Raw genomic sequence first — 25154 nt, 5'->3', positions numbered from 1 at the left:
AAGCAGACTGTCTATCTTTCTCCCAAGGAGTGGCTGATGGGCTTCACCCGCTGACCTTCTGGCTAGTAACCCAGTGTCTAATCCACTGTGCCATCAGGGCTCCTGGATATTTAAGCAAAGAACTGTAACATGCAGGAGGAAGCTGGTGACTATCGGGAAAGGACACTGAAAGCGGAGGGAACAGCCAGTAAAAGTTAGAAGCTGCAGCAGGCCTCGTGTAGTCAAGCAAAAGTAGGAAGACCAGTATGCTCAGAGCAGGAGAAATGAAGCAAAGAGTGGAGAGAAGTGGTATCAGAGGTGAGACTGGCAAGCAAGTCATGCACAGTCTCACAGACCTTGTTGTTGTTTGTTGTTGTGTGCCGTCAAATAGTAATCGACCCATCGCCTCTCCTCAGATGGGTTTTCAGAAGCAGTTAATCACACAGGAAGAGATTGCCTACTCTTCTCCCGTGGAGCAGCTGGTGGATTTGAACTGTGTGCCTTTGGAATTGCAGTGCACTAGGCCGCCAAAGCTCCCTTTCACAAATCTTAATTACCAAATTTCCCGGCACGTGATAGGAAGTAGGTATAGAACTAGGCGTTACTGCTCTGCAGTTTAAAACCATTTCCCTGGCTGCTTTGTGAACACTAGACTGCATGAGAGAATAGTAGATCTTAAGAAGTTAATGAGGAATCTTGGACTGGAATATGTGGAGATTAGAAAGAAGCAGTGGGCTGAGGTGGGAACCAGAGACAAAGAAATGTAAACAACGTCAATGCAGAATAATTGGCTCTTAAAGATAGTAGCATTAAAAGTCTACAAGGCCAGAGAAGTAGAAAATGAAAAGGTATAGTTGTCTATTTTTTTGTTCTGTTTTGTTGGGTTTTTTAAATTCAATTTCATGAAAGTTTACAGAGACATAGGGTTTCCAGTCATTCATTGTTGCACTTTTCTCCCTGCCAACCCGCTCCCCCACAATTCACTTTTCTCCTTGATGAATAAAAGAAAAACTCTTTCATTGCTATGCAATATCTCCCCCGAAGTCCACTGCACTGTGCAGCCTTCATTCTGGATTCCTGTCATGACAATAGTACCCAATCATATATCTCTTTTAAACAGTTCTCTCCCTCGTCTGTTGCAATGCAGTATACATCATTCCTCCCCTTCTTCTCTGTCTTCCCTCAACCCCAATGTCAGTCCCGTTTTACAATAGTGGCTTTATGCAGTATTTTTCAGAAAAGGTATAGTTTTGTGAGAAAACATATCCTAACTGGTAGTCTTACAGCTTTACCAACCATCCTGAGATTGTTTCATGAAGATTCACCAGCTCACGTTCTAATACCATCATAACTCACCTTTTTTTAATTTTTTTTTTAACTCACCTTTTGACTTCCTCATGCAGCTGCTTTCTCGTCCAGTGAGGCACCTTGATGGCGCCATACAGCAGTAGGTGCTCCTTGGTCGTGAGGTAACTGAACAAGACGTCGTGCTGCATGCAGACGCCCATGTTCTTCCGGACCGTGTTGAGGTCTGTTTTGATATCTTTCCCATAGACAAAGATGGTGCCTGCTGAGGCCTCAAACAGGCCGGTCAACATTGAACTGGAAAGAAAGAAAGAAAATATCGATTAGGTTATGGACCAAGCAGGTAAGCTAGATTTTAGGGCTCAAAGTATTGCAGTTGTTAGCAAACATTGTTACAGTGTATCTCCCCAGGCAAGGTCAAGTCATGAAATGATATTAAACAGGAAAAATAGAAAATTACTTTTGAGCTGTTAATAATGTAGTCACATAAACACTACATAATGATAATGAGATGATAGTGTTGGTAACAGTGGCAGAAATTGTTGGGATTTTAATTGCAAGTACACTTTTCCAGGACGATTTCGTGTTCTTTCCTGTCACTAGGGAGACACTATAGGCTGATGAAGCCTTAATCATGTCTCTAGTCCCAATCTCTTCACTCCACCCCATGCTTGCTCCATACACACAACAGTCAATGCCACTTCACCGTTGGTGGTCTCCAATTCAACCTGGTTTAAACTCATGATATTTGTTTGAAATCTGCACTCTCCATATTATCTATTTCAGCTTATGATAAATCCACCAATGGACCCCTCTGGTCAGAGTCTAGAGGGAGTCGTGCTACTAACCCAACGACTGCACCTCTCTAGTGGTTCAAATCCACCATTGAGAGAAAGATAGGCAATCCCTTCTCAGAAAGTGATTTACAGCCTCAGAAATACAATGGAGGGACAGCTGTGAGTTGGTTCTGACTCAACCTAAATGAGTTTGAGTTTGATGTGTATACCTGAAGTCCAGGAACTATCTTTATATCTTCTTCCCACTTTGTATCCTTAGATTGCACCCACATCTCTTTATTTTTTACAGCAACCACCGCAGTCTAAACCTCTATCATGATTTACCTAACCCCACTGCTGTAGGTTCTTCACCTTTACTTCTCATGTGCTCTTTAATCATCTTCAGTTATATCCCCACATGGTGGAATGATCTGACCAAACAATTTCTCAGTTATCTTTCAGATGGTTAGAAACTGGGCAGGTACTTAATACCCATTTCTTTCCACAAGCTCTGTGAAGTCGCAAGGAGCGTCTCTCTTCCTCACTACTCTATCCAGTAAATGTTCAATAAACACTTGAGAATAAGTATGGAACCAATACAATATCAATTCTTCTCATAAAAATGCACTGCAATACAAATGCTTTGTTGTTCTGTGTCTTTGAGCTGTAACCAACTCAGAGCTGACCATCCAGTGCATTGTAGAAGCAGAAAATTGCATAGAAGGAGATTGCCCATCCTTCTCCCATGGAGCGACTGGTAGATTTGAACCATGTGCTATTGGGATAGCAGTGCAGCTTTTTACTACTAGGCTACCAGAACTATCCTGAAATACATATAGTGGGCTTAATTATTCATATAAAAGGTTAATGTAATAAAAGATAAAATGGTACCGTCTCTTCTAAAAATCAAACCACCTATAAAAGCCTTCCTTACCCTATTCTTCATGGTCTTCTCCTACTTGAAATCTTTCCTTTTAAACACTATTAATTCTCACCAGAAAGTCAACTCTAAAATGTAAATAGGGCATGCAAATGAGAGGCCACATGCTCACTTATTTCATGACCTTGCTTTATTCCCTTTAATTTACAAATAAAAAATTAATTTGAATATGTCTCGGTGATTTCTAGCTTACTCATGAGTATATTAAATAGGATATGCAGGAATTAACTATCCCCCCCTTCAATTAAGGGTTAGAGCATTAGTAGCATCTCAGAGCTGACTCAGCAGCTACACTGGAGTGTCAGAGATGAATCCCAAAACACACAAAAGAATCTCCTCTATAAATGCATTTTCATTCCTTCATTCTGACTCAGGAAAATGCTAGTTAAGTGAAGAAGAAGGAAAAACACCCATGAACCTCTCCTTCACGTCTTGTTCCATTTCTGATAGCCAGTGAGTATTGTGTTTCCTTTTGAATTAAGGCCATCATTTTCTGGATAGAGAAGTTGGGGATCAATGTGTTTATAGCAAGGTGAGTAAACTTAGATTTATATACAATCCAGGATAGAAATGCAAAGAAATGAAGCAGATAGTTTTATGAGGTGGTGCAGACTAGTGATAACGGGGGCAGGATGGGGGCCAGCAAACAGATGCCTCACTTGAGAGAGCTAAGCATAGTCTGCAAGGAGCTGCTAATCCAGGTAATCCAAAGGCCATGACTCTGTCAACTCACATCAACCAGAGAGAAAGATGGGCAATCTCTTCTCTTGTGGGTTATAGGCCAGGAAACACAATGAACAGCCAGCTTTGAGTTAGTTCAGATTTGACAATAATTATTGAATGAATAAATTCAAATCACTTGTTTCAAATATCTAGGACTATGGAGTCAGTGTCATCAGAATTCACTGTATCTATGAAAGACCATTTAGTCTTTAGAAACTCCTCATTTAAAAATATTGACGCCGAGTTAAAATTATTAACTCTTAATAGGTGGACTGACTCTGAGCGAATCAAAGAAAACCCATTTGGTGGCTTTGAGATGACCTTTGAGCTCACAATCTGGAACTTCTAACATAAGATGAGTAATCTTACTCCATTCAGAATCTAGAACAATCTTTACTTTATAAATGGCTTAGTGATAAGGAATAATACTGCAAATGCTAAGGCATTCGGTTCGAATCTACCAGCTGCTCCACAGGATATCTTCCTATAAGATTTAATGTCTCTGAAAACCTGCAGGAGGGTCAGCTGTGGGCCGGTTCTAACCTGATGGTACTAAACAACAATATCCTTTATAAGAGGGGATATTGAGTAAAATGCACCCATGATAGTAAGTGTTGAAAAGTAACATACATGGGTGAGTTCTGGTGGCCTAGTGGCAAGAAGGTGTACTGCAATCCCAGGGGTGCATGGTTCAAGTCCACCAGATGCTCTGCTGGAGAAGGAGGAACAATCTCCTCCTGTACCAGTCAGATCTGATCTGACAGCACACACACACACACACACACACACACACACACACACACACACAATAATAAAATTTAAAACAAATTTTTTAAAAAGCTTAAAAAAAAGGAAACATACATGGTGGTTGTTTTCCCAGCTCCATTGGGCCCCAGCAAGGAAGTGATATGCCCTTCATAGAAGTTCAGGTTGAGGTTATCAACAGCAATCTTTGTGCCATAGATCTTCGTGACTCCGTGTAGGGCAACCCCAACTGTGAGATCTTTGGGTTCCGGCTCAATGTTGGAGGGAAACATATAATCAGGACCTAGAGAAAAATCAAGAAGCCAGTTGTGAGGTCACAAATGGAGGAAATTCAGTACAATTATTCTTTCCTTTAATTAAAAATACAACATTATAAAAACATAGCCTTCTAAGTAAAAAATTTCCAGGAATGGTAGTCTTCAGTCCTCTTTCACTTCGTTGTAATAAGGATGAGTGGGGCAACCGCACTCTGTAGATTCATATCACCTTTTTTCTGTTGGCAAAAGCAATCCTGGAATACAGAATTATAATCATATATTCTTAATTCCACAGAGCTCACACGTTCAAAATAAATGCCTGGGGCTAGGTCCTCTATTTGGGTAAGATAGCAGCAACTTTGAAATAAATGTCCACAGGAGTGATTTTACAATGACAAGCCTAGCTCTGTGGATTACAGAATCTAGTTTATTAATTACTGCCTACATCACCTTCAGGTAACACAAAAGGACCACTTAAACGGATCAAGTTATTTTATCAAGATGACACTACTCATTCAATGTCACTAGGACAATGAATGAGCTATTGTTTTCAGTGTCAGTAGCAAGCTATATTAAATTGCTCATACCTGTTACTTGGTTACTCCTTGTGACTGGTGACAGATGGCTTGAGTTAGGGTATACAGACTGTGGCCAAGGAACAAAATTTTTCACTGTATGAATCTAACTGGACCACAAAGGGATCTGCAATCTTGGACTAATTAGTGCCATATGCTAACCAACTGAGCTAATGAGCCCAGAAAAAGCCACAATTTAATGCCCGTAAGAGTCCAAACCCATTTGTGTAGACATATCCATCCATGACTAAAAGGATGATAATTTTGCCGTTTAGATAAGTTTAATGAAAATCACTAGTAGGTAATTTTCATAACCACTTTCCTCAGAATACTGCATGTGGTTGACCTACTTGTCTTGTTGGCAGATGGGTTGGTGTTCTGCATCATAATATTAGTAAACATAAGGCCATTGGTTTTTTCTTGCTTCACCTCTGAACAGCCAAATCGCTCCTTCCAGTAGGATGGAAGAATTGGAAAATACCATGGGGCTGCCATTCCATATGTCCCTGTAATTAATAAAAGAGATTATGAATTCATCATTAACATCGAGCACTAGAATTTAAATAACAGAATACACTATATATGGCTCAGGAAATACATTTTTATGTTTTGATGTTTATATAAAGCTGAAGAGTGGTCTTATTTCTCAAGGTAGAGGGTTTGTTTTAAATGAATTTATCTCTTTATACAGATTTATTAAGCTATAGTTATATATCATAAAACTAGAAATCTTCCACTGAGTTTCTAAGACTGAATCACATGGGAAGAGATTGGCCATCTTTCTCCCCTGCAGAGCCTGAGGCAGACCAACTGTAGAGAGACCCATTCTTTGAGCACCATTTCCTGCAGACTATACCACCAGAGCTCCCTTATTATAAAACTAATCCACTGTACATGTGTAATTACATGGTTTTAATAAGATTTTAAAATAACACAATTCAGCTGAGGAACATTGCTATCACCCAAATTTTTCATATACCCTTTTGCAGATTATATTGACTCCCACTTCATGTCCCAAGCAATCACTAGTATGCCTCTAACATACTTGTCTTTTTCAGATGTGTCATGTAAATTAGATATGTATATTTCATATTAATTAAATGCATTTTATTCATTTTTACAGCATCAGTAAAAGATAATAAAATTCTGAGAAAACAATTATATAAAAAGGTATGGTCACCTGTTCCCTAAAAGCAGGAACCCAACTCCTCCTTTTCCTCCATTGGCACATGGTTAAATTCTTCTTAAAATTAGGAGCCGTATTTTCTCCATATAGCATCTCATAATCACGTTTAGAGAGACTAGATCAATCCGACACCCTTCCATGCTTCTTAATTTACTCAATGTTTTAAAGGAATGCCAATGAGAGAATTCAATAGTGCATTATCTCATCCTGGAAGCTTCTGGTTAGTTTCCAGATTCAAGTGTTACTTTTTTAGATATTATATTTTGCAAATAAAATACAATAACACATATGCTAGCCTATTTATAGGGAGTCCTGGTTGCCTACTGGTAAGGAGTTGTGCTGCCAGCCCAAAGACACACGGTTCAAATCCACTAGCTGCTCCCTGCAAGAAGGATGGGCAATTTCTTCTCTTGTGACTTACTGCCTCTGAAGACCTGCTGGTGGGTCAGCTTTGGGTCAAATCCAATTTGATAGCGCCCAACAACAGCTTATTGATGAGGATTACTGTGATCATTAGCTGCTGTAGAGTCAGTTCCTAACTCATAACAGCTCCATGCACAATGCAACAAATACAGCCTGGTCCTGAGCTATCCCCACGATGGCATCTACTCATGTTGAGCTGACCCTCGTGAGCCATGGGATGGCATAGGTTGATTTTCAGAAGTATATTAAGCAGACCTTTCTTCTTTGTCTTAATCTGAAAGCTCCCCTTGAACCTTTTCAGCAGCATTATGGCAACATTCAAGCCTTCAATGATAGATGAGTGGAGACTGTGTGTGAACCGTATTAGGAAAGAATGGACCCCACATTTCCCATGTGGAAAGCGAGAAAGTGATCATTCTATCACTGAATCTAAGTTGTGGTTATTTTATGCTATTGAATGGGCTCTGACTCACAACAACCTTACATACAGCACATCAAGACCTTGCCATAGGCTGCCCATCCTCATAATCTCAGCTGTGCTGAAGCCCATTCTTGCAGTCACTGTGTCAATCCATCTCACTGAGGGCCTTTCTCTCCTTGGCTGACCTTCCACCCTTCAAAGAATGAGGTCCCTTTCCAAGATCCCTTTATGTAATCACAACCTTAAAAATCCAAGCATCTGTAGTAAGCATGGTCATACCTGGAAAAACGTTCCTGACGTACCACGCAATAAGAAAATAAATGAAGGCGTCAGCTAGGATGAGGCAACACAACCAGCCGAATGAAGTGGTGTCGTCCTGAACCGGGGAGCTGTACATATTGTCCCACTGAAGACCTGCAAAGTGAACAAAGACTGTGTGTTCTCTTTGTGACAACAGCAGCGGTGAAGGATGGAAGTCCAGTTTAAAGAAAGCCAACCTACCAACACCCTGTTCCTCATACCGTGCGATGTACTGACTTGCATAACTGAATGCCGTTGGGGAGAGTAAGCTCTGTGAAAATAAGCAAGGGCAACGATAGTCACTGTAGATTTCACGTCTTTCCTCCAGAGGGACCTTATACACTTAAAACTTTAGACACCTGTACAGCTAAAATCAACACTTGCTTGCTAGGATATTTCAAAAATATACAGAGGTCCCTGACCAAACATTCTAGAATGCTCAAAGAAGAGGATAGGGGATAGAAGTAAAACCTCACCAAACACAAAGTCAGGCTAATTGGAATTGGGAAACATTTGTCCAAACTCCAAAACATAGATTTAAACTCATCAAATATTACTCAGCAATTTATAGAACTTAACAGAATAACACAATATCAAAACAAAAATTTAAATTAAATATTGTAATTGGCAGACAATGCCATAAATTTATTTCCAGACAAATAGATGTCCTGTGAATGAAAATATAATACAATGTCAATTGATTGAATGCTTAAAAATGCAGCAAATGACCAACTTAAAAATTTTGAAAGCTACATAACACTTTTTATTTTCACAAACACCGAAGTCTCAGTTTGACTCTCTGTCAAAGAAGATATTTGCTTCTGTTTGCCAAATTTTAAAGCCAGTAAGCCCAATGATTTTATTAAAATTCTCACGTTAACTTAATATTTTATTGTATGTTATGAAAAGGCATGAGACTTATTAATAAATAAGAGTAATTTTAGGAAGAGAGTTAAGATGTTTAAAGAATTGGAGGAGGGACATCAGGATTTTTAACGACTTCTGAAGCATGATCTATTGCATTTCAACATCAGTTTATTACGTCATATGTTATAGTTCTGAAAACTATGCAGAAAATCTTGTCTTTTCATACTCTTATCCTTATATAGCTGGGAGCAGGAGCGGCATCCACTTCCAAAATGGCTTGCCTCCGGAAACTCTGTGTACGAACAATGCTTAGGCCGTTCGTTCATAGGGTTGCTATGAGTCGTCTACGACTCGACAGCACCAAACAACAACAACATCCTTATATAGTGCATAGCAATGCAAAATAAAAAAATTCCCTATCATTGCAGGATGGATGGTGAAGAGATTGAGATTGTTCACAGCTTTAGTCTGCTTGGCTCCACATTCAACACTCTTGGCACCAGCAGCCAGGAAATTAAAAGGAGTATTGCAATAGGAAAGTCTGCTATTATGGACCTCTCCAGGGTACTGAAGAGCAAAGGTGTCACTCTGGAGACAAAGGTGTGTCTGATACAGCCTATGATCTTTGCAATTACTTGTTATGCATCAGAGAGTTAGACAATGACTAGGGAGGATAGAAGGAGAATTGATGCCTTTGAGCTGTGGTGCTGGAGAACAGTATTGAGTGTTCCATGGACGGCCAAGAAAACAGATTCATCCTGGAGAGGGTTAAACCAGGCTGCTTCTTTGAGGCAAGGATTCTGGGGCTTCGTCTGACATACTTTGGACATTTTGCAAAGAGGACCGGCCCTTGGCAAGGGACATCATGTTTGGGATGGTGGAGGGACGGCACAAGAGGGGAAGGCCCTCTATGAAGTGGATTGATTCAATGACTTGAGTAATTGGGATGGGAGTGTCAGAGACAGTGTGATTGTACAGAATAGAGCAGGGTTTAGGGCTGTCGCACATAGGATCGCTATGAGTTGCAAGTGACTCGACAGCACATAACAACAACAACAGAAAAGAATTAAACTTTGATTATATGCTGTCAGTGCATTTGTGTTTACACATGTGACTTTTATTGTATGTTATGAAAAGGCATGAGACTTATTAATAAATAAGAGTAATTTTAGGAAGAGAGTTTAAGATGTTTACAGAATTGGAGGAGGGATATCAGAATTTTTAACCACTTCTGAAGCACGATCTATTGCATTTCAACATCAGTTTATAACATCATATGTTATAGTTCTGAAAACTATGCAGAGAATCTTGTCTTCATACTCTTATCCTTATATAGTGCGTAGCAATGCAAAATAAAAAACACTATCATTATCGTAAGTAAAGTTTCTGTTTGAGAATCTGAACACAAAGTGCCCCTCCCCTCGCATACATGCCATTCCAGTTTACTCACCACAAATACTTTGACGACATAGCTTAGTTCATTCTCAATGGTAATCAGAACGATAAATGGAAAGAAGGCTATGATGTAGATGAGGCTTCCGATGAGAGCAGCAATGTTGGTGTTGTTGAAGAAGACGCTGATGAGATAGCTCATGGCAATCACTGAGAAGCTATAGTCCGAAAAATACAGGAACAAAATAAACCCATTTGTTTGGGGAAGAATATTGCCAAACTTGAGGATGACGATGAGAATGATGATGGTAACCAACAAAAATCCAATACTCTCTATAAGCCAAGCAAAAAAATGGCTGCAGGAGTTGACACCCATCATCTTCATGTACTGCAAGAAAGAGGAAATGTTAGCTGTTTTTTAAGCTGTTATACTCTTGATATTATTAATTTATAAAAAATAAATTTATAGAAACTCTTACTGTACCATACCAAAATGCCCCTGAAATGGACAAGGTATTTTAATGAATTACACGAGTTATTTGTTCATGTTCCCATTTATACTGAGCCCTCTTAGACCACATGCTCTCAGATCTTTGCAGCATAATTGAAGTATCTGGAAGGTAAAGTTCTTTTTTTTAAATAACAATTCCATTTATTACTGGTGCCTAATTGATGTCTCCAAATTAAACTAGTTTACAATAGACCATCAAATTGATGGCACCTCCTGCAGGATTTTACAACCTGAACTTGACATTTGTGTAGGCATGAATATTTCAAACTGGTTTTAAAAAAAAAAAAGACATGGTAATTTAAAGTTCAATGTAGGGTTTCAGATAATAAAACTTTTTTTTTAAACTAACCATTAAAGAACACAATCAGTATTCATGTAATGAAAAAAACCACTCTAAAATAAATTCATTCCTAAGATTTTAAAACATGAGAACATCAAAAGGAGATTTTCTACGTTTAGCCATAACTTCTTCATCTTTGAAATTTACTGGCATTCAGGGTCAAGTTTATCATTCTTATTTTCCAAAAATGTATTCACGCACACATAATGAATCCATGTGTCTATGATTCTCTGTACCTCTATCTCAATTGATATTCTTTGATACCACTGTGATATACCCAGAAGTGAAAACATTCCACAGAGGTGAAATGACAGACCAGAATAATCTATGTGACATTAACTCCAGAAAGTATCTGAAGAAACTTTCCTTGAACTTGGCAGCGTGTGGTACTTTGGGGAGTCTGGATCCTCTGTTTACTAATTTTAATAATTCTTCATTAGTGTTAAGCTCCTGACGCTAATGTTCCATTAAACAATAAAGAACAAAAGAAATGCTCCACTAACAGCTTGATAATCCGTTCATATTTTTTAAATCAATTGTTATCAATGTTCTTTCTTTCTCTCTTTTTAAACCTAACTTGTCTTTAAAAAAAATAATAATAAAGAATGCAGAGGATCGTTTGCTCTACAAGAATAATAGTGAATTTTTACTTTCTGCCTTTGCAACTTATCATATTTTGATAACTCTGCCGCTCCTGTTGTTACCATGGAGACAGCGACCCGACTGCCAACAAAATCCAAACTGCGGGCCTTAAGCAAGTCAGCACTGAGGAAAAGCCTGTGACCACTCGCTCCACTTAACTTCGCCCTCTTCCTCACCCTCTGCTCTCCCATTGCTTCTCTTCTCCCAGACTTTGCAGTGAAAACTCAACCTATGTCTCTGTAGGAATAAAAGTGTGAGGTAAAGCAAAACAACATCATGGCAGACGTCCTTCAAGGACAGCACATGCTACCTTCAAAAACAACTTACAATTTGGAGTGAAAAAAATATAGATATTATTCCAGGGTTCTTTCCTTACTTTCCAACCTATCAAGTGTTTTATAAAGAGCCCTGGTGGATATCGCATATTTTAAGTTGCACTGACGGGTAAGTTAACTGACCGTAAGTTAACTGACAGGTCAGTGGGTTGAGTTCACCAGCTGCTCTGGAAGAGAAAGAGGGGCACTCTCCTCCTATAAAGATTTACAGCCTTAGGAAACTCAGTGGTGGGTCAGTAGGAGTTGGAACTGACTGCAAAGTGGTGATGATTTGATGGTTGGATTTCAGAGAAACTCACTTATTTACATATGCTTATGCTTTTAAAATTTGCTTTCCCTACTATTTATGTTTTGGAGGTTTACTTGAGTTTATGTCTATTTGAAAATGATGAACCAGACAGTTATGAAATCCCTGAAAGTTGATTCTCATTACCTAATTTCAGGTGGCTGTATGCAATTTCTGTCCCCGCCCCCATCCCAACAATAATGAATATGCATGACAGAAATAGATGATACCGATATATTTCATAAGCTGTGTGTATGACATCTAAGATATTATCAAAACTATGGGATAAAGTAATTTTATATATATAAAGAGAACTCTAGGGGTTTAGAAGGTAGAGTGTTTTACTGCCAACCCGCAGGCAGGTGGTTCGAATCCATCAACTTCTCTGCAGTCGAAAGATGGACCATCTCCTCCCAAGTAATTTACAGCCTCTGAAAACCAGTTGCATCGTCAACTAAGAAGCAGTTATGACTCATTGGCAATGAGTTATATATTTTAAATTTTTTTCTTTCCTGGAAACTTATACTTGCCATATAAATTTCCAAATATATTCTTCTGAGGATCTGTTGAAAAAGAACCTGACCAATTTGAAGACCAGGACAAAAGGTGCTTACTATTGAAACATTAAAAAATTTTGAGATGACATCAGATTGTGATTCTCTGGAGTGGGTAAAAGTGAGAGACCGGTCCTGCCCCACTTTTTAACAGAGTAGGTGCTTCTGAAGTAGTTATTTTACTACTCTAGCATAAAACTTCAGAGTTCAACTTCAGGATTCCATGCCAGGAGAACAGCTGCTCTTCATAAAGAGAAAGAGCAATGAAAGCACATTAGTCATCCATAAATGATGGCGATTCCCTGCCAATTTTGTTGTAGCAAACAAGAAGAAACTTGTGTGTGAAAGATGGCCCGCAGAGGGTGGTTGGCTACACTTTCTTGGATGTGGCTAATTCCTCCTCAGAGAGATAGATGTCAGATGCCAACTCAGTAATCAAAGAGTCTCTTGTCTCAAGCTGCCCAAACCTCCTGGAGCAATTCATCAATATCTGATAACCTGTGGCTCCAGGAATACTGCCTCTGCACAGCGGGTAATACCTGTCCCCAGTTGATGTCAGAGACCAATGAGAAGAAACAACTTCTGTGGTGTTTTGGACAAATACGTTATCACATTCATGAGACATTTATCCAGAGGGTTGACATTTATGCATTCAGGAAAAGAAGTTGTAAATATTTTTCTGTTAACTTGACTGTAGTATCTTTACTCAACAAGTATATGAAGTACTTATTTTGAAATAATAACACTTGCTGCCTCATTTTTAAAATGTTCCTATTTATTAAAGAAGAGAAAATGAAAAGAAATTCTTATTGAGTAAGATAAATATTTATATTACTATTTTTCAGTTAGGTAAGGTAGCTGGTATCAGTGACTTTCAACTGACTGACAACCAGATATGGTAGGGAGTTGGTACAGAATCAGTGACTACATGAAATAAAGATCTTACCATATGCTTCCATAAAAAATGGAAGCCAATAAAACCTTACAGCACAACCCTGCTCTGTAATGCATAGGATTGCCATGTTGTTATGTGTCATTGAGTCCCCTGTGACTCATAGCAACCCTGTGTATAACAGCTCTGAACCCTGCTCTATCCTATGCCAAGCTTATCATCTCTGACACACTCACCCCATTACCCCAGTGACTGAGTCAATCCATCTGATTGAGAGTCCTCTTTTGCACTGTCCCTCCACCCTCCCAAGCATGATGTCCCTCTCCAATGTCTGGTCATTCCTAGCAACACCCAAAGTATGTCAGGCAGAACGTCAGAATCTTTGCCTTCAAGGAACAGCCTAGTTTCATTCTGTCCAATACGCATCTGTCTGTTCTTATAGTAGTCCATGGCATATTGAACACTCTTCTCCAGCACCACAGTTCAAGGGCATCAATTCTTCTATCATTCCTAGTCGTTATCATGAGTCAAGGGATAACTTGAAGGATGCGAACAACAACAGCAATAAGCTATATAGATATTGTTGTTTTTACTTGAAATACTCCCAATTCTCACTATTGGAATAGATAGCGTATCTCAAGAGTACGTTGTTGTTTTGTGTTGGTTTTTTTTTTTAAAAAAAAATAAATAAAAAACAACCACAGTCTAATGTAAAGCATCAGTCAATTAAAAATCCCTTTATAATTCTCAGTAACATCTTTGCTCCCACGGATAATTTAGGCTGAACTGTCTGAATCTATTTGAACTGAGAGAGAATAACTCCAAAATTTTTTCTCTAATGAATGGTAAAAGCCTCATACGTCACTTATAGTTGATCAAATGGGTGAAATTTCCCACAAATCAAAAGAAAAAAATGTATTTTTCTCTGTGTTCCAGGAGACTTTGTATAGTTTAATGTTTTGGTTTTTAAAAGAAATGAAAACGAAACTCCAGCTTACAGCCATTTTTGAAGTTGTTTTCCTCTTCTTAACTGTAGGCTTAATGTTACAAAATCTCATTTATGAGGCATTAATATTTGCACTGTATTTTTTCAAGCCAAGCTAATGAAATCCACTGAAATTATACCATGAAAAGGTCAAAGATTAATGGCTTCATTGAGATAGCTAACTTTATTCCCTTCATGTTCAAAAAAATTAAAGAAGTAAAGAGTAAAATATTGATTTTTGAACCTTTTCTTGTTTAATTTGAATGAAAAGAAAGTGGGGAATGGCAGCTTTATGTCTTAGCTGAACATAAAAGGTGATATTAAAAAGTCATTCTGAGTCTCTGGTAACCTAAGTAATTATCTGTCATCATCTTCAAAAGTCCATAAAAGTCTCAGCTATTAAAGCAAGATTGTAGGAGGGAAAGTAGCCATAACATGGGAAAAGGTTGGTTAGAAGTCAACATACTTGAGTTGCAGCTGTACTAGTTTTACTAGCCCCATAGTTTTTCTCAAGCTTAGTTTAGGTTAGAACTGTTTCAGAAGTTCAGAATAGAAATATGAGGTCTCTGCCATCTGAATCAGGGTCCCAAGTTGAATTTAAAATTTCCATTGGAACTGAGAAGGCATAACATGTAATTGCTGACACACAGCATGTAATTGCAAAGACAAAGGCCTGGTTCAGGCACATCTTAGTCTCTAGACTGATATCATTGCTTCTCAGTACTCTGAAATAGTCCCTGATAGCAGATTTACCTAATTGCAATTCGTCTTTTGATTTCCTGGATGTTGGTGGCAAGACTGTTGATTGTGGCGCCAAGTTAGCTATAACTGTTAACAAACTCAATCTCTTCTCCATCCAAAATAAATTTGTATATGTGGGATAAATGAACTGATATATTAGAATGGAGCTCTGAGAGGCAACCAGAATTCAAATAGAGATCAAAGCAGAGTGAATTCAAATATCAGGAAAATCTGGAAAGCTTGGTGGTAAACCTACCAAAGAATGAAGCAGCAATTTGAGTGTTGAGAGGAGAAATAATTGCCTGGAAGCCTTGGTAAATTAAGTCTGAAAAGTCCATGTGGACAAGAAGACTATGTGGATGACAGGTTACTGTAATTTCATTGTTTCAGATTGCAAACAAGGCCTTGCAACAACTATTGCACCCCAGCTTTGTCTGGTTCAGCTTCCTTTCCACTCCACAAGAATGGACTCGTTACAGGGTGAACAGAGAAAATACTTTCTCTTCCCGAGATCATCTAAACATCCCAGATGACTTGTCATAAATTCTAAAAAGAGGCTACTGTGCATTTGGTGTCCAGAATGACGAAGTACTCAAGAAGTGATTACGCTCTGCACCTCTGGTCCTTGCTCCCGTCCTTAGGTGATTACGGAGCTAATCAGTAAGCTAACCCCAAGCTCTTCATCTCTACAAGTCAGAAGTCAGTGAGAGATGGAGAGCAAGGTAATTGAAGGGGACAAGGTACACAGCCAAGAGACTATGATTCTTGAGAGCTGGGATAAGTCCACATCGATACCTGCATTTAGGCTTGCTGAGTTGCCATGCCAACAATCCCTTTGCTTTAATAGTTATTATTGTTATTTGAACTTTGTCTGTCACACTGTAAATCCTTTAGGCAGCTTCTTTGGCAAAAAGTACTCCAATGATCATGAATTGTAATGACTCAGATTTCTGTATTTATTAGGCATTCAAAAATAAATTTGATAGAACTTTCTGAGCAAATCAAATATTGCCTTTTTCACTGCTTTTATGGTTGTAAAATGTTTTTCTTGCTGTCTCATTTACAGGGTATAGGTTAAGCTATCTGAGTGCATAGACATGGTACAAAGTGTCATGATTGGTTAGATTAAGAATAAAAATCGTACATAAGAAGAAAAGATTCAAAACATACCTCATGAAGTCGGAGGTCTTTCTCATAAACGAGCTTTTTAACAAAAGCAGCTATAAATACTATCCAGGCAACCATGAGCACAATTGGAAAAGAGTAGGAGACACTGGTTAGGAAGCTGTGGAAAGAAAACCAAAAATCCAGTGACCAAAATGAATGTGACACTTGTAGATTGTAATATACAAAAAAGCATACCCCGTCCTACGTTAGAATGGCAATTCTGAGGAGAAGTTGATCTTATTGTTCGGTACACTCAAGTCCACTAGGACCTAAAGCAAGTGACCCTATGAACAACAGATCTGACCTTCTCCTTACCCCTCACCATCCTCACAAGCTTGAGTCCAGTCCAGTCACTGTGTCACACCATCTTGGTGGGTTCTTGTAAATAGATTATTGTTGTTGTTGTTTGCCATTGAGTCAGAACCAACCCTTAGCTGACCTTCCAGTGAGTTTTCAGAGGCAGTAAATTGCTCATCTTCCTCCCAAGAGCAGACGATGGACTCAAACCACATACCTTTGAGTTGGCAGTGCAATTCCTTATCATGAAGCCACCTCGTATTACCTAGTATTACCTTGTTATTCTTTGAGCATAGAGAGATGTAGGGCTTCATTGCTAACTGACAAGTCAGTGGTTCAAGTCTAGCAGTTAATCCACAGGAGAAAGCTGTGGCAATCTGTTCCCATTAAGATTACAGCCTAGGAAGTCCTACAGGGCGATTCTGCTGGATCCTGTAGGGCCACCATGAACCAGAACTCACTCAACTGCAGTGGGTTTGGTTTGTTTTTCTACTGTTTTATCAAGTGTGAGGCTCCCCTAGGGCCCTAGCTTTCATGCTGTAATCCTGCAAGAGAGACAAACCAGCTCAGGATTGTTGGTTAGAACTGCTGAATTATTTAAAGTGTTTAAATGCGCCCCACACAGGACAATAGTTATTATATAGATCTAATTGCAAGGCTCAAATACCTTTCTGTTTGCAAGACTCAAAATCTTTAGTTTAAACTGAAATTTTATCTGAAAGGAAGAGTTAAAAGAGACAGTGATTAGTTTACCCAGTGAAAAGTGATATCTTCCCAAATAACTATATTTATCTATTCTTAAGAAGCTTGCAGTTATTATTACACTAGATTTCTCAAAATGAAAGAAAAGAAAATGCAAAACATTCAATTTAAAAAGCAGACAAAGGACTTGCATTCCACAAAGAAAAGCCTTGGGAGAGGTACTATGAAGAATGTAGAAATAGCTCTTACAAAGTTTGCTGGTTATGTGATGATTACACTGGGGGCTGTTGGTAGACATTATCAAATCCCTAAATGTGTTTTTTAGTATCCTGTCCATAATATCTGAAAGCTCAAATGGACTGGTTCTCAGAATCCTGTGAAGGACTTAGAAAAACACATATTTGTGGGCATCACTCATTAGTATTCATTATATTTAATATTGTGTTTGGGATGGGGCTTAGAATTTCTAACAGCTTCTCAAGTGACTGATACTGTTTGTTGGTTACTAAAGGATCACAGGAAAGAGAACCACTGTTGTGCTGTTAGGTGCCCTTCCCTGGACACCTAACACTAGAATAACTAACGTAGGTGCCCTTCCCTGGACACCTAACACTAGAATAACTGACGTCAGCTAACAGTGGTTTCAATGAGAGAAATCCTGCATTGATCTATTTTGCTCACTGGACTCCATGAAAGCTTTCTCTTAGAGAAAGATCCCAAGGCCATTTTTGTCCTTAATCTCTACATTCTTTGCTATCAACTCAATTCAAACTGAACGTAGCCCTACAGGACAAAGTAGAAGTGCTCCTTTGAGCTTCCAAGAGTTGGTGATGGGTTCGAACCACTGATCTTTTTGTTAGCAGTCGATCATTAACCACTATACCACTTGCTCCTTCTTAAACTATAATCTTGCAAGTTCTCAAGAAAAAAAATATAAACATTAACAGAAGTATTATGTCACTGTCATTGATTATCACTTTAAAATGCAGCCGTTTCTCAGCCTCAGAGATGGATGGTTTCTTTATTTCACTGGTGGTGGGGGGGGGGGGGGGGAAGGGGAGTTGCTATCATACCTAATAATTTGGTCCCTGGAAAAACATCTGGCACGGAATAAGCACTTATACTTGTTGAATGCCATGGGACAAGTCCAGTCTTGCTGTTTGCCTCCAGAATAAGGCAAAACGCCTATTCATTTATAACAAACCCTCAGTACTGTTTCTTCTAAGAGATTGTGTATTTTAGGCTTGGGATAGTATAAAGGAGAAAATACAAGTTGTGCAATTTGATACGCCACTAGCAATAAAACTTCGGTAAATTACTCAATCTCTTTAGATTTCAGATTTTTTTTTCATCTGTGTGAACAAACTTGTCCCCCTTTACCTTGTGGAGTTATAGAGTGCAACAAATTAAATAATATATGTCAAAATATGTGAGGCTAAGAGTTTGTGTACGGAATACATAATGAAGATGCTTTTGTAAAGAAATCAGAGTACAATTGCTTATATTCATTAAAGAGACATCCAGATGACCACCATGCTAGATGTCAAAACTCCCATGGAGGGGGGAAGATAAATGAGAATTTTCATTCATTTGAAACTACAAGGGGTTTTTGTGTGTGTGTGGGGGGGGGTTTGTTTGTTTGTTTTTTGCCTATTAAATCAAGCTCTTGCCATTCAAACACAGTTCAAAAGGGGCAGTTGCTTATGACAATTCATTTTCTGTAATACGTGCCTATCCTTCATAAGGATCTTAAAGGATTATAACATTATCTCCTCTAGGGGTCTTTAAACAACCAAGGGAGACAGAGTCACTGATAAGAACAAAGAAACAAATCCAGAACTACAGCTCGGGTGGTCTAATGGCAGAGAAAGGAACCTGCCAACCTAAAGGTATGCAGTTCGAATCTACCAGCTGTTCGTGGGAGAAAGATGAGCCATCTCCTTCTTTATAATTTGCAGCCTCTGAAAACCTGCTGGAGGGTCAGCTATGAGTTGACTCCAATTCGACAGTATATAATAACAACCACACGAATTGTATATAAGTCACAGTCACAGGGTTGAATAATAAATACTGTTCCTTTAAAGGAATATCCAGTCTCGAGGAATTATATAAGAACTTGACTTTGAAACAATGAAGTCAAACAATCTTATTTTTCCACTGCCGTTGGAAAGCAAGAGCCAATTTGTGCTATTCACCTGGCAGGTTGCTTGTATATTCAAATTCAATTGTCTGAAAGCATTCTCCTTATATTTTTTGTTGTTGTTCATTTAGCAAAATAATTTTATAGAAAGAAAGTTGCTAGCAAATGATTTGGCATATAAAATATTTTCACACAGCGCAATATTTGTCTCAGTGAGTTCTTCAATAGACTTCATCTATTTGGCCAATATGTTTTCTTAAAACTGTCCATGCAGCACTCACAGACTTTACTTAAAAGCTCACATACATTTGTTTTTCACACTAGATCTTTCCCTTTTCCTTTACCCAACCCTCCCTGCATCCACCAAATTGTGCGACTCTATGATTAATCACTTGGAAGCAGGCGTGGCATCCACTTCCTAAATAACAGGCTTCCAGAAACTCTTATGAATGTTGAAAAATAGCGATAGTTGTAGAGAGGTGTCAGGCCTTTTGTTCAGAGGGTCGCTATGAGTCATGCTTGACTCAAAGGCAATCAACAACAACAACAACAACAACATGTTTAACCACACCACTCCCCACCCATCTTCACCCCTCTGCTTCCACCCTTGCCCACTTGGATCCTCGTACATGTTTTACAATAATGGTCTTATACATTATTTGTCCTTATGGGACCGAGTTAGTTCACTTAACATAATGCTCTTTAGTCCCTCTCACAGACTTTGAGCAAATTGGTGTTAGAATGGATTTTAAGATTTTTGAGTACAAGTACCACACCGGGGAAATATATACATATTTATATTCTATGGAGAGATATTTTTGTTTTTGTGTACCTTATAGTCAGAACTGACCCATAGCTGACCCTCCGGTGAGTTTTGAGAGGCAGTTAATCATACAGGAAGAGATGGCCTATCCGTCTCCTGCGGAGCAGCTGGTGGCCTTGAACCATGTGCCTTCAGTATCACAGCAGAGGTTCTTGCCACTAGGCCACCAGAGCAATAATCAATGGTAGACTTAGAACTTGAGCCAATTTTCCTAATCCCTAATAATAAAGCTCTTGGAGAATGTAAAGCTTTGATAAAGAGTATAAGAACCATTTGCAAAACACCTTATGATTGTTTAATGACAATGATGGGGCCATTATAATATGGACCCTGTCTTGGAAGCAAGGATGTCACAAAGGTTTGAGAGGAAAATGATCCCTTTCACTAAATATCTCTGAGTGAGCAGAAGTGAGTTCTCAAAAAAAAAAAAAAAAAAGGAGAAGAAGAAGCATAAGAATCCATCATTAGAAAGGGCCAACGGTGCAGAGACTTACTTGTCTTTCATGAAGCAAGGATAAGGGAATGCTTGAATCTGAACAGCTACTTCCTGGGAGTTCCTTCCTGTCTGCAATTCAATTATGGCTCTTTCAATACTGTCCTGCAGGTAGACAAAGGCCCGGCCATAGATCTGGTTGTGGGATGGAGAATTGTGTGGTCCCGGGGCCCAGATCTTGGTTCTTATGCTTCTTGTAGTCTGTGCCGTCTTGAGACTCATGCGGATGGTATACTTGATGACAGGTGGAAGAAAGAAATTTTCAGAGGTATCACCTCTCTGCTGTCTTCTGTTAGAAGGAAGCTTAAAAATAACACCTAAAAATATAAAGACAACAACAGCAGAAAGGTTACTTTATGGTTGACATTATTCATTGGTTAGAGGGTACATACAGGGGGCAGCCAAACAGTCAATTGAGTTAGTAATGTGACAGGAGGTTCAGGCTCCTAATTTACAGAAAAGACAGTTAATAGGAAGTGACAAGCTCAGAGATTCAAAGCCAGAGTTTGAGACGATAATCACAAACTAAGTGGTCAGACAGAATACATCACTCTAGGCCACTTAATGAAATTAAAAGGAGGGTGGGGACACTTTTAAGTGAATAACCTTGACTGCTTATGAGGATGGACTCTGCTTCACCCCATAACTGGTGAGTAACCCCTTTCATCCTAAATTTTAAGTATGCCAACAAAATTAGACCTTTGTTGAAAGCTTCTTGCACTTAGGCTAGATGGTTGGTTGACTACATGAAAGAGCCTCACTTCTAAGGGCATCAGAGGGGGCTGTGACCCCTAGATTACTCTTTTGAGTTCTGGATGAAAGAGGTGAGGACAGAATTTGGCCGATTTTAGTACAAAAGGAAGCTCAAAGCCCAGGAGAATAGCACTTACTTCCAAAGAGTTCATTGTTTTTGTAGAGCTCTTGAGCCTGCCTCTCCATGTCTTCCACAGTGTCTGCTGCCTGAATACGGTCATACAACACACAGGAAGAGATATTTACCGTCAGAGTAGATAGTGTGTTAAGATGATCAATGATGTCCATGTGACTCTCTAATGTCATCCTCAGGGAGTCTAACGTAGAACAAAAGAGGAAAAAAAAATAAAATCCCATGTAGTCTTGATTCTAAAAGTAATGAGGCAAAATACCAACTCTTTGGCAATTATTAAGTATTAAACTAGGTTATAAATAATAGGAAGCGGTAGAATTTGCTTGGAAAATATCGAGCACTCTTAAGAAAACATACCCTGTTCTAGAAACAGTCATGGAGGACAATGCTGAGATAGTGACAAATTCAGTAAACCCAGGTTCAAAAAGGCTAATTTAGAAGTCTGTTCCGCCAAAAGTTAATCAGCCAGTGGCTAGGGGTAAATACTTAAAAACAAAACAAAACAAACAACAACGACCAAAAACCAAACAAACTTCAAAGAAGTAAGAACACAATATTCTATGTACATGTCAAAAAAAAAAAAAAAGGCCCTCATTGGAACCGACTCATAGCTGACTCTCTGGCGAGGTTTCAGAGGCTGTAGACAGCACAGGAGGAAGGAGACGGATTATCTTTTGGTGGATTCGAATTGCCAGAAAGTGGGAAGAATACTATCTTCTACTAGAGATCAAAGTTTAGAACACACTGAAAGGACTGTCTGCTTTGTGAAGATGTTGTTGTTGTTATGTGCCATCGAGTCGTTTGTGACTCATAGCGACCCCTATGTATAAGAGCTCTAAAAGCTGTTCTATCCTGTGCTAACCTAGCCATCTCAAACGCACTTATTTCCACTGCTCCAGTCACAGAATCGATCCATCTCATTGAAGGTCTTCCTCTCCTTCGCTGCCCCTCCACTCTGCCAAACATGATGTCCCTCTCCAAGGACCAGTCCTTTCTTGCAACATGCCTAAAGTATGTTAGATGAAGCTTCAGAATACTTGATTCCAAGGAGCATTCTGGCTTCACCTTCTCCAGGACAAATCTGTTTGTTCTCCTAGCAGTCCATGGTATATTCAACACTCTTCTCCAGCACCACAGCTCAAAGGCATCAATTCTCTATCAACCCTATTCACTGGCCAACTGTCTGATGCATAGCACGTAACTGCTAAGACTATAGCCCGGATCAGGTGCACCTTAGTCTCCAGCCTAACGTCGTTGCTCTTCAGTACTTTTGAGAGGTCCCTCACAGCCAACTTTCCCAATGCCCATTCGTCTCTTGATGTCCTGGCTGCTGTTACCAAGAGTGTTGATTGTGGAGCCAAACTAAAACTGTTAACTATCTCAATCTCTTCACCATCCATACTGATGCTGCCAATTGGCCCAGTGGTGAGAATCTTTGTTTTCTTGATGTTGAACTTCAATCCATATAGGAGGCTGCAAACATGAATTTCAACAGAAAAGGCTCATCTTCGTGAGTGCAAACCAAATAAACTGTATCGCTGCAAAATTTGTGTCAAAGAATATTTCTTAAGGGACCCTGAGACACCGTGCCACATAGTTGTAATATTTTGATAGTGTTCGATTGAAAACCTTATGTGAGTTATCTCTGCTGATATCTATATTAACCTAGACAAAATGATCAAGCTTTTATTTTAGGCAATTACTCTGGAAGAGAACGGATTTAATTGCACTTCAGTTCCATGAATCCTTGTGAGGAAATCAGCTGAGACGTCGGGTAAATATGAAATTGCAAGTTAATAAATCATTTGGCCAATTAAATTTCCACTATGACTTGTTCGTCATGGACACAGAGAGGGCTGTGAAGATCATACATCCCTCCTCACAGAACCAAAACATGTTTCTTACACCGTCCAAAATAGGCCAAATTTTTCACAAAGGACCATTTCTTAAATGCATCGCTCTTGGGAATGTAAAATGAAATGTTTTGCTTGATGCAGGGGTGGGGGAGGGGTCAAAGTGTGGCTCAACAGTGGCCTCCAGCGGCCATTGGCAATCAACACAGAGTGTCAAAGGAGTCGTCTTTTTTGTGTTTCTTCTACTTGTTGGGGGCGGGGCGGGGGTGGGGGTTGGGGGAGGGTCCCAGTTGCAATTTGAGTGAAAGTTTACAAAGTAAATTGGCTCCCCACTCAACTATTCACACACACTTTGTTTTATAACATTGATTACAATCCCGACAGTGTAATTGGACTCGTTGGAAATGCTGGCAGATAGAATGAATCAGGAGGAAGGGGTGTGCGCCCCATGTTGCACTAATCTGCTAGATACTAAATCTAACAGAGTAGTCCAAATACAGCTCCACTGCTGTAGTAAATTTAATCTCTCCCGAAACTCTAAGCCTTAACTCCTATTTCTAAAGTTAGGAATAATAAATAACCTAAGTCAGACTTTGAACAGATCTCTGATATTTTGTGACCAAAATAGTCCTATACGTAAATGATATTTTTAGAGTATAAAATCACTAACACCTTTCTTTACAAAACTGGAGTGGAGATATATAATTTTAGGCATCATTACACCCTATGGATTTATAATCTAAGTTACTTCTGTCCCAGCACTGCCTGAGAAGGAGGTATATTCGCTCTGTTAATTCCAAATACTGATGCTCTCAACTCCTTCCTGATGCCCGTGGTTGCATAGCAACAGTGAGTCAGACGCAGATGGAATTAGATGTCTTGTATCCCTTAGGTTGAAGGTGGGGATGTGGCCGAGAGAATGCTTAAGTTCTGACAGCCTCCTTTGATCCTCTTCAGTCTGCTTCTTTTAAATGGCCAGGAGAGGAGGATCCAACCTTGAATACTGATTGAGGTCTATTTTCTTTGGAGACACTACCTTGTCTTTGTCTAGCTTGCGCTCATGCTATAACCCCTTCCAATTATATCCTGGGTTTGTCAAAATGATACCGAAGAAAAGAAGATGTTAAGTGTAGTGAGAAATCAGTCATTTCATCTTTCTTTGTCCTGAAGGATTTGCTTTTCATCAAGTTGTAAGAAAAACAGAGTATGTCTACTTCTTAGATATCTATTCACCTAACAATGGTTGAAGGGGGGAAAAGTGCATTTATATGGAACATATGGTAAGTGTAGACATTTTCTGAGTATCAGAGTAATCATTACTGTTTGCAGTTGTACAACTAAGTGATTGTTGTTGTTGATTGCCTTCGAGTGGAGCACGTAGGGAGTTGGGCTTTGGTTGTTACGTGCATTTGGTTGTTAGGTAGACTGACTCACAGAGACATAGGAACAATAGATCTGAACCTTGCTGGTCCTGCACTAGCCTCGTGATCTCTGATAGCTCCAGCCATTGTTAGGGTCACTGTGTTGATCCATCTCGTAAAAGGCCTTCCTCTCTTTCTCTGACCTCACACACACACACACACACACACACACACACA

The 25154-nt window shown here is 39.2% G+C and overlaps 1 protein-coding gene across 1 annotated transcript in view; it reads right to left on the bottom strand.

Moving 5' to 3' along the window:
* The window catches only part of ABCA12 (ATP-binding cassette, sub-family A (ABC1), member 12), a 224601-nt gene that overhangs the window by 53246 nt on the left and 146201 nt on the right, over window positions 1–25154 (bottom strand). Inside the window, exons 21-29 of the mRNA XM_006891919.1 lie at window positions 21708–21887; window positions 20819–21134; window positions 16366–16480; window positions 9968–10297; window positions 7852–7921; window positions 7630–7764; window positions 5671–5826; window positions 4585–4771; window positions 1363–1581 (exon numbers count right to left, since the gene is read on the bottom strand). Of these exons, the coding sequence (XP_006891981.1) occupies window positions 1363–1581; window positions 4585–4771; window positions 5671–5826; window positions 7630–7764; window positions 7852–7921; window positions 9968–10297; window positions 16366–16480; window positions 20819–21134; window positions 21708–21887 (1708 nt within the window). The remainder of the gene's footprint in view (window positions 1–1362; window positions 1582–4584; window positions 4772–5670; window positions 5827–7629; window positions 7765–7851; window positions 7922–9967; window positions 10298–16365; window positions 16481–20818; window positions 21135–21707; window positions 21888–25154) is intronic.

This window comes from Elephantulus edwardii, unplaced genomic scaffold (assembly GCF_000299155.1).
Source record: "Elephantulus edwardii isolate Elephantulus edwardi_28Jun2011 unplaced genomic scaffold, EleEdw1.0 scaffold00106, whole genome shotgun sequence".
Taxonomy (NCBI): domain Eukaryota; kingdom Metazoa; phylum Chordata; class Mammalia; order Macroscelidea; family Macroscelididae; genus Elephantulus; species Elephantulus edwardii.
The sequence above is the reverse complement of the archived record's forward strand: the minus strand, read 5'-3'. Positions and strand labels throughout refer to the sequence as shown.